We start from the raw sequence: 11,031 nt of genomic DNA on the forward strand, positions 1-11,031 counted from the left end.
TATTTCACTGCTTTTACTGTCAGCATGGAGCATACTGTAATACTTTGATCCCTGGGTTTCTCATTCATTTCCTGCTAACCTTTCTGTACAGGAATGTATTACATTGACCCCAACCAGGGTAGTCCTGCCGATGCCCTGCTGGCTTACTGCAGCTTCTCTTCCACATCAAAACAGACCTGCCTTCATCCTCAAGACTCTCAGGTATAAAGACATCAGCAGAGAAAGTCTGCAGGAAATTGTACCTCTGAATCAAGGACATGGCCACTATCATTTAATGTATTTGTATTGTAGGTGAATCGTCATTCACCTCATGCTTCTGCAGTAGTGACTTTAACTTGAATCTGTATCTTTGTCTCTAAACAGGAAATTTCTTTTGCACTTTTACACTTTTTCTCCTTTTTTCAACTTAAGTGTGAACAGTTATGAAGCTATGAGTGGGAATAACGTAGTAATAAGCACTTAAAAATGTTTGATTTGCTAATTTCAATGCTGAGATCTTCTGTACCCTAGAAATGATCAGATTTGACAATTCCAAAATTTCTTGTCTCTTATATAAAACTAAATTCAATGAGCTACATCAAATATATTAGATAAAATGTATTTAACTGAATTTGCATGTCACCCCTCATTTATTAAATGTTTCAAATTTAATCTGTTTGCATCAGTCAGAGGTATGCATGAAGAAAACTAAGTTGTCTGGTTGCAGGAAGGAATGAAGCAATGCATGGCTAAATTACTTTATATTCATCTGAAGGGTATCAGGTCATGTAAAGGACAGAAACTATTATTATTCTCATTGTATTGTGTTTTCCTGGTTTCATGGTTGGTTCAGTCTGTTTAAAACCACAAAACACACTCACCTTTCACCCTATCTACTCTAATATAGTCCAGCCTACATAAATAATTGACTCACTCAACCAAAGAGAAATGTGAATTGGTTTCGGTTAGCATGAGTCGAATACTGCTTTAGTCATGTCTGAGCAGCATGGTAATTCAGGATTTCATTAGCAACAGTCTGAAAACGAAATTGTGCCTTCTTTTCATCTGCCTACAGCTGCCAACGAAAGCGTGGATGGAGGACTTTTCCGAGGAAGGATCTTTTCAGTGGCTCAGCAAGCTGAATCAGGGATTTCAGGTGAGTGAATACCTCTGGGTGGCACTGCCAAAATTAAACATTAATTCTAGGGCCTGGGTTCTGCTAGGCAAGAAGTTCTTGGTGTTACATTTATAAAGTTGGCTAGATGAACAAAATAGGCAAAAGTTTCTAAAGTGGGGAAAATGTACTCTCACATTATTAGGTAAACATGTTCAACTGCTTGTTAACACAAATATCTAATTAGCCAATCATGTGGCAGCAGCTTAATGCATGTAGACATGGTCAAGACGACCTGCTAAAGTTCAAACCAAGCATCAGAACAGGGAAAAGAGACACTGCTAATGACATGGTGTCATGTATATGTAGTGGAGATGAGGACCCAAATGCACACTCACAGACTGACAGAGTTAAACAAAAAATGAGCCATTTATTTGGACTGTTGACCAAAATACAAAAGATGAAACACAAAAATACAAAAGGGAACTAAAAAAGGCTACTTACAGAAACCTAAACTGGGAATAAACGCTAGGGAAAATGCCACTGAAGCTGGGAAACACAAGGCAAAAAACATCAACTGATGCTCTGCTGTATATATAGACGGCAACTACATATTTCTAAAAGGGTGACCGGGGGACTGGAAATAGAAAATAGAGGAAAACGAGACACAGCTAAACAGAATCAAAGCAGACGAGATAAAAGAAACAAAACTCTAGACAACAAACAAGGAACCACAACCTCCCAACAACAAACAGGAAGTGAGATAACTAAATGGGGAAAACACAGACATGACTGGACTAAATACAAGGGAAAAGACACAAGAGGATGAAACACTGGGAGAAGAGCTAAAGTCTAAAGCATGGATATCAAAAATAAGGCCCTGGGGCCAGAGTCAGCCTTCTGAAGACATTTGTTGCCATCAAAGATCATTTGATGCCTTTCTTTTTTAAATAAAAATGTATTTTATGCTTGAGTAAATAAAACACCCTCTAAAACACTGATATTCAGTTGTTACTGGACACATATACATTGAGTTCATCGAACTTGATTTGCTGAAACAGTCGCCTCCTGGAGCTGGGACTGCAGGTTCCACTTGAGCTTGTAAATATGGTTGGAAACCAAAATAATGATCTAAAATAGGCTAAACAGCTGGAAACACCTCACATTACACAAAGAAAACAGGAGATGATAACAATAATAATAATGCATTTATATTACCACACATATAATTAATGTATTTTTTTTTCAGTTTTCCTTCTATTTAGTGTCTTTGGCCTGATTTATAATAAAGCGTTTCTGATAACTCTAATATGTTTTTATAGTTTTATTATCAAGGTGCTAATGTGGTCCAGATGCGCTTTCTGAGATTGCACAGTGGCACAGCTGTACAGAAGGTTACCTACTCCTGCCACCCAGGACACAGACTGGGCCCGGCCTACCGAGATGTCAAATTCCTCACTGACTCAAGGACACAAAGTTACCTCGGAGCAGTTCAAGATTGTGTGGTATGTAACAGAACTACTGAAAAATATCTTCCTATTTGACTTTTTTTCACCTCCTTTTTGCCAGATTTGCAAAAGGTTGGACAGATTAACTCAACATGGGCAGGGTGTAGAAGGACATAAAGCTCTGTTAATCCAAGATAGTTTGGAAGGAATTCCCAAAGGCCCAAAATAAAAAAAATTTATTAAAAAGTGAGAAAAATATCTGGCATCTGTATAAATGTAGTAGTTATCTGTAAGAGGAGTGAAGATATTTGAAGATACCACCTTTATACAAAACAAAAAATAAAATAATGTGTACTGTACTGAAGATCCTGAATGTTTTATATGTAAGTAAATGGCATGTGGTTTGTGGAGCTCAATGTGCAAAAAATACATACAGTTTTCAAAAATCAGGACTTGCTTATTAAACAAAGAAAAAAGAAGAAAAGTAGTTTCATGTAAAATGGCATAAATGTGTCAGTCTGCTATCAGTTTGTGACTGAATGGGGTCAAGTTGGCAATTAAATGCAATCTGTTTGTGAGAACACAGTGATTAACTGTGATGAATTGGCAAAAAATCTGTATCGATCTGCGTATTAGCTAATTAGATTTAAAGTACAGCCAAAGCATCACAGATTTGAGACAGAAATTCCAAAAAACCTTCACAAATAGGAGTTTGGTTACTGCAGTCGTACTGAAGCTGTATTTTTTGGTCCTGTTTATGCGTACATGTCATTCTGTCACTCTGTGTGTAAACACAATACCTTTAAAAGTTTTAAATAAATTCTGATACAACTTTATTCAAGTGTACAGTGGGGTCATCCGTTCAAAATTGGCTTACAATACAATTTCATTTATATAGCACATTTAAAAAACCACAGGTATGCCAAAGTGCTTCACAGAACGAGTTAGAGCAATAATAAATACAAATACAAATAAAATATACTAACAGGCGGGTGACATAACTAACCAATAATACACCAGGCATAAGGCCAAAGTGATAATAACGCTATATCAAGTATTTTAAAACTGTTTCTTACAGTCATTGTTTATATTGTCAACATGTAGGCGTATAGAGAATGATATATGAGGATTCTAAATATCGCAGTATTTTATCATGACTTTGTTCTGTACATTACAATTACAGGTTATAATCATTTAAAAACACAACAGTTTGAATACATGTACAATGACCCTGAATAAGATTTACTTTGGGTTTTTTTTTTTTTAAAACAAAGTAAACTTCCTGATCAAAACCTTTTTTTCACTTAATATTTATGACTAAACATTTAAATGAATTTTACTAAACAATTAAAAGAATGCTACAAATATAATATATTCACATAAATAAAAATAGTAAAAAAATATTTATATTCAAAATGATATCAGGTAATGGGTTTCAACTGGGAAGATAAGAAAAGGCTGCACTTTTTAATGCAATAAAAGTGCATTTCAATACTATTCCCTTAAAAGTAAATATTGGTCCGAGACTGAGCTGTGTGGGTGGGGGGTTGCACTCTCGCAGTTATGCTTGTTTCTTTGATCTTAACAGAGAGAGTTTATGTATGTATGTATACCATTTATGTATATTCAATTCAAGAGAAAGAGAAACTTATCTAAAGCTGATCTCTACTTAGGGTTTACTACTGTAAATGTTCAAATGTAATCTATTTTTGGTTCATCAGCCTGGAGAGGAGATGGAGTCTGGTCCTCGGGAGTCTGTGCTGGAGTTTGAGGACCTCCATCTCCTTCCTCTGAGAGACGTGGCACTAATGGGAGGAGGAAACGCGACATACCAGTTTGGCCTCACTGTTGGACCTGTGTGTTTCAGCTAGAGGTGGGAGAAAACTGTACCATCCCGGAAGACTCTCAGGTCCAGGACACAAACTCTCTTTAAATCATGGACAAGTGGAACCTTCCAGTCTGTGAAGTTTTTGCTTCTTTATCCTCTAGTGTTGGAGGATTTTATCCCTCAAGTTCAGTGACTTTGTATGACTGAATCTTTGAGGCCAATAGTGCCCCCAGGCTTTTTTTCACGGAGAAGGCAATTTCGTTTACAGAGACATTAAATAATTTAAGTGTATGGGTTTTTTTTTTGGTTTTTTTTTTACAAGCATCCTTTATACAGTGTTTTGTTTTTTGTTATGCAGTTGTGCAGGGATAGTGTTACAGCTTGCTCACTGTATATATAAAACGTCAGACTGTCCTCACTGATGTCTATAACAATGTGTTCTTTACAGGGACACGGCTTCTGGTGTCCCATAGGCCTGTAAAGCTCTCACTGTAAATCCACTGTTCTAGTACTGTAAGTGAACCTAGGTGTCATTTTTCTCAAGGTGCTAATTTTATTCAAAAGACCACCATTTATTTAATACAAAAACCAATAGAAAGGGACAGTTATGTTACTTGATTTTACCTGTCTGTTGTCAACAAGACCAACTGTCTTCATCTCTTGAAATACAAATTATTGTTTATTGTTTTCAATGTTTAATGTTGCTATGTTTTTTTTTGTTTCCTTTCTTTAAATTTGTCTCAGGTATGACTACACATGTTGGCACTGAATCCGATGTTGCCACTCTGTTGTCCAGTTTTGTAGTTTGGCCTTTAAACCAAACCTAGAAAATCTTGATTTCAAACATTGGATAAATACACATAATCCAACAGTGATTTGCTAATGGTAAATGAAAACATAATATGTGATTGTCCACCCCTCATCTTGTAGCTAGAGATACTCACCAGAGAACTAAATGTGATGCAGCACGAGAAAAGACCAAGTATCATGGCTGTGCACAGAAACAGCCAAGAAACAACCAGACTTTCTAATATTTCCCATGTTTATGATCACTGCCTGCAAATATCTCTCAAAACAATATCTGTGAAATGCATTTTATTCAAGAGTTTAATATGCATAACTTTGCATATAAGCAACACACAGTTTTGGTCCACATGCTCATCCAGCAAAGCTCTCGGCTACAAGGGGGAAATCCTCACTCAGCACAGCCGTATGGGGTGAGCTGGCCAGCCAGCCAGTGAAATGTCATCTCTGTTGTGGGCAAAAGACCTGCAACTGACAAATAAAGGCTATCTCATCTCATCTCATCTCAAATGTGGCCCTTTAGCGATGCTGGTGGCTTTTCTGACTTGTGGCGGCAACGCTGTGTGGCTTGTGATCCATTGGCAGTCGCTACAAGTGACTGTTAATCTATTTGCATCATTACTGAAGTAGAATAATTTACAGAACGGATACAATTTCAAATAGAAAATAAAGATAGATAAATGTTTTTGGACGCTAATATAGAAGTTTTTAAATTTTAGGAAACCAAAACCTTAAAAATCTTGGACAAATGTGTATTTCTCCACAGCTGAAAATAGCTGGAAAAAAAGTAATTATTAACTCCAGATTCATTTGTGGTTGTGCATAGTATCATGGTGGCATAAAAATTGTAGCGCCCGTATGTCTCAGGTAATTCCTCAAAGTTTTTTTTCTAACAGAATTCCACTTCAGTTTAGAGAAAAGCATGATTGGTGTAATGACAGTTCTTCTTTTGGCTGCTTAGGTGTCACCCCAGTGGATCATCTTCCTCCATCTCTAGCTCTCCTGTCACAGCAACCCTCTGCATGTCCTCCTCCACTATATCCATGAACCTCCACTGAGGTCAACTTCTTTTCCTCCTGCCTTCAGGAGCATCTTCAACATCCTTTGTCCAGTGTCCCTCCTTTTCACATGTCCAAATCATCTCAGCCTCACCTCTCTAACTTTGTCTCCAAACCGCTCAACCTGAGCTATCTTTCTGATGTACTCATTTCTAATCACGTCCATCCCGGCAAAAATCTTAACATCCTCAAATCCTGAAATCTGCCTTCTGTCATCTGTCTTTCTGTCAGTGCCACCATCTCCAAACCATGCATCATAGGTTTCACTACCACGACCATTAAATTTTGAGAAGATGTTTCCGCATCCAATAACTAAGTAGATAATTAAGTAAATAAACAAATTAGTAGTACATTTTGAATTGGGTTACACCTTGGAAACCATACAGGAAAAAAAAAAACTAAATTGTCAGACAAAAGTGGGTAATAATCCAATACAGTTTACCATCACATAGACTGCATGCAATGAAAGCCTGCAAAGATATGACTGGTCAATGCAACTACAAGTGGAAACCAGAGCTTTCAGTACCAATCCCTTGGTACATTCTATATATTCATATAGAGATTACCAGCCGTATTAAAGTTAATACTGGTTTCCAGCTCCATATTTGTAATTCATGTGCTTTACGACAGCAGCTTTGCATGATTCACAGTTGGAAAAAAATCCTTATTTACCTGACACTGATCCTTTGTGCAGCCTCAAACAGACTGTTTTGATTCCTTTCCCTTTAAGCCAGCTTTGTTGTGATTGGCTGTCCCTTGCAAACAGAATGTTCTGACAGCAAGTGGGTGGGTCTTCAGTGCTCACATCCAGAGCTTTGACTCAAAAATGACCATATTAATATTTATTCTGTCTTTGACATCACAGATCCAGTATAAGTAAAAGAAAAACAAAACAAAACGTAATCTAAGCATTTACAGCTCTCTCTAACACGTAGACCTTTTTTCTTTTTTTTTTTTAAGAAATTACCATTTAATTTAAAAAAAATTTAATCCACACTAGGTCTAGAAATATCCTGATTATCTAACTTACTGTTTGAAAGAAATCTCCATCCCGGGTCATCCGTGGATCGGGTTTTCCTCCGAGGCGTGGGCACCTATAAGCAGAGTTTTGTCTTTACCCTATAAGATTCAAAATTATTCAAAGTAACACTCAGGTATGCCGTTCAGCAGGTTAGTTACGACGTCGGGAGTAGCTTGGGAGAACAAGGAAACACAGACTGCTTCAGGTTGCCTTCCCAAACCAACTCAAAGGTTTATTCATCATACAACAGTTTATATAGAGGAAAAAGGTTTGTGTGTCAGCAGATTCTCAGTTCAAACCGGTACAGACCAAATAAGGAAGCGTCTTCCTGCCCTCTGAGCAAAGAAGTATCCTTTGTATAGTTTATCAGTTCAGCTACAATTTATGATTATCCCAGCGAAATACACTCCTAGACATAGAATACAGAGTTCTTTCATTAGTGAATTCTGAAACAAACCACCTGGCCTTTAACAAGCCTTTTTCTAAGAGATAAAGAAGGGAGGATGGGAGTAAGGAAGTGATCTCTGTGGTATTTTCGACCTTGAGGTACCAGCCTGTGATTCTTACACATTAATTCTTGGGTCACAGAGAAAGAGAAAAACAACTAGTAAATGGGCCTTATTGAGTAACAGTTTTCCTGTATAATATCACTATAAAACAATATCCTGTAAATGCTACCATGGTATCAAAATATCACAACACTGTTTTCCTCCATTTTCTTTAATGTCTTGGACAAAAAACTGCTGGAATCTGACAATCTGTCACATTTTAAATAAATGTTTCATATCCTTCTCCCCCACACATGTAGTCCTACATCAGAGTTTTTACCCTTTTAACATGGGAAATGTGACATTCAACAATGTGAGAAGTGTTATGCAAACCAAAAAGTGAGACTAAACACATATAACCAGTAGTAGAGTAGTACCCTGACCCTGCTAAGATTCTTTGACTCACTGTTAAACAAAATTACCCACTTAGCTTTGAGAAATTTCTGTTTACCTGAATTTATTCCTTATTCAGTCTGCAAAGTGCTTGGGTCCAGTGGCAGGAGGAAAATCTCATAGCTACTCTACAGAATTTGTGCTTGTGTCCCAGAGTCGGTCAGCTGTGAGTGATGAGCAGTGTGCTGCAAAGTGTGCACGGAGAGTAAGATGTCAGGGAGTTGGTGGTGAGAGCCCAAACAACATCAGTCCAACTGGAGAACTAAAAAAAACATCATTCTCAAACCAAAGTCTGCCGGGAACCAGAGAGCCAGAAGTCAACCAGATGAATTACAATTAAACATCTCAGTCACATTTGTTTCATTCTGGCTTTGTGTTAAATATGTAATATTTTCTTTTTTGTATTTAGATTTTATAATAGCATTTTATATGATTGCCTTAGCTGGCTGAGACTGATCATTCTTACTTTGCTTGTTTTGTAAAATTATCACTCTTAAAAATATGAAACAAAATGCTGGGCATCTAACTTGTGTGATCCCTCCATCAACTTGTTCAAAGTGTGTCAGCTGAATTAAAAAAATACATATACATAACCAAATATTGTCTCAGTTCAATTTTATTATTGTAAGTTTTGGAATTATTTGGTCAGTGAAAACCATCCAACATATTTTGAGTGTTTTTGATGAAACTAAGGTAGGAAGCTATAATTCTTTGATATATGAGAGTGTTAGAGGACTTACTAAACAAACGTATCTGACTTGACAGCATTAAAAAAGTGAAATTAAATGTTTAATAATTTTTGTGCTCAACCAAACAGTTGATTTGTCACTTTGTGGTGCTAATCCTAACATAACCTAAATGTTATTAAAATTGATTATTTGCCATAAAATCAGCCCACTGGACCCATTTTATTTATCCATTGCTGTTGATAAATTACATGTTAGCACAGCAAGAATATGCTGAAATAATTTCCTCAGTAAGTAATTTTTGTAACTTTCCGAGTTAATATTAGTAAATATGGTAAAAATCAAGAGTAACATGTGGAAATCAAAAATATCACAACTAATTACCGTTTGACCAAATTATAGTAGCTGGTAAATTAATATTATTAAGCTGTCAAAATTATAATTTCATGTTTAACTAGTACTATATGGACGCTAAGCAGTTAAAAGTCACATGCTCCTGTGGCAGATTTGTGAGCGGAGTCTCGTGATATCATCCACCTTCAACCACAGTGTGTTTGAGGTCATGGTTTCATATGAAGCCAACGGGGCTGGCACTCTCCACCAGTATATTGCTAACAAACTAGATGAGTGGGGCTTTAAATTGTTCTGCCAAGCAAGTTCATCTGGCATCATCCACGACTTGCTGCTGTATCAAGGGGGATCTACATTCTTCAATGCTCCCCTCAGTGAAAAGGAACAGAAGCTACCTCTAAGGGGCCAAAGTTGTAGAAATCACTATGCAAACCCATAAAAGAAACTGAGGTCTTCACAAGTTTCAGCTTGGTCCAGAACTTGCACATGTCCTTGGGTGTCAGGTGCATTGGTACTGTATGACCAAACTGCACCGGTGGAGCTCCCCTGATGGCAGACAAAGACCTGATGAAGAAGGGCCATGGAGCCTGTGATTACAGGTCTGATGAAGGTCTGATTGCAGTAAAATGCCTCTTTCATTGGTCAAACGGTGGAGCAAAGAGTCCAATGCAAAGCTCACCATTTGATGCCCATCACTCATCCCTGTATATAATTAGCATATGGGAGGAACTGAGCTTTCTGATATGCTATAACACCTGTATAAGACAAGTTATAAGTCACAAGTTAAGGAGATGGCATATGCCACTGTTCGGATACATCCTTGACTTGAATTCCTGGTCTACAAGAGGGACTGTGCCCTAGTGGACCAGAAACCGATGGCTCTCAAAAGGTTTGTGCCTGGCTGTGTCTGAACCAAGTTAACAAGCCAGCATCTACAGTTGGACAACCATGATTCAGCTCTCCATGACCACAGAATAAATGCTACACCCTAAGACCCCAACGACCAAAACCAGTAGATGTTCTTGATTTGCACAGTTTTTGTTTTGTTTTTTTAAAAACAAAAATTATTTTGCACAGTAGCATTCAATCAGAAGTAGCCTGAATGTGAGTATTTTGTGCTGCTGCACATTTTTCACAGTTGCAGATTTAAAAAAAATATGTATTTTGTTGTTTGATATAATACTTTCCTTTGATGGAATGAATACTTTAAAAACTATAGGGTCTATTGAAAAAAAATTTGATTGTGGTTATTACTCACCCAAGTCAATAAGAAATGTAAACAAAAAAAATTGTTCCATTGCTCTTTTCTTAGTGTGGACCTTAAAGGGTTAAAATTTCAAGTTATGGCCTTGTAACTCAAACTCCAAAGTGAGACAATAACTTGAAATTTCAAGTTAATAAATTGAAAAATTCAGAGAAAGATCATACTGGATAAGGCATTGCACTTTAAGTCACAGAAAATTAAATATACAAAACAAGTTCACAAAAAATAAAGAAAAAGATATTATAAATATCTCAAAATCAAGGTCTCTATCATGAAAACTGCTCATAAAACTGACAGTAACAGATGAGCAGTGGCATGTGAAATAATTTCTTTTTATTATTTTAGAATGTATATAGTGGATGCGTTCATATAATGTGGTACTGAAGTTCCCCTGCTTTATTTATTTCTTAATAAATGATTAAATTTGGAGTCATTTTTTAGAAGATCTAATTATGACGCTGACATTTTTCGAATGTAAATCAAACGTAACTAAAACGGAAGTTTGTTTCCGCCACTGAATTACTAAATAAACAAACT

The 11,031-nt window shown here is 36.8% G+C and overlaps 1 protein-coding gene across 1 annotated transcript in view; it reads left to right on the forward strand.

The window, feature by feature from the left end:
• LOC146628686 (uncharacterized) overlaps positions 1 to 4,412 on the forward strand; it is a 122,949-nt gene extending 118,537 nt beyond the window's left edge. Inside the window, exons 65-68 of the mRNA XM_085358005.1 lie at positions 92 to 201; positions 1,055 to 1,135; positions 2,416 to 2,598; positions 4,263 to 4,412. Of these exons, the coding sequence (XP_085214131.1) occupies positions 92 to 201; positions 1,055 to 1,135; positions 2,416 to 2,598; positions 4,263 to 4,412 (524 nt within the window). The remainder of the gene's footprint in view (positions 1 to 91; positions 202 to 1,054; positions 1,136 to 2,415; positions 2,599 to 4,262) is intronic.
• The last annotated feature ends 6,619 nt before the right edge of the window (positions 4,413 to 11,031 follow it).

This window comes from Diplotaxodon limnothrissa, linkage group LG7, assembly GCF_057381915.1.
Source record: "Diplotaxodon limnothrissa isolate DT_005_m linkage group LG7, D_limnothrissa_male_GT1.1, whole genome shotgun sequence".
Classification (NCBI taxonomy): Eukaryota; Metazoa; Chordata; class Actinopteri; order Cichliformes; family Cichlidae; genus Diplotaxodon; species Diplotaxodon limnothrissa.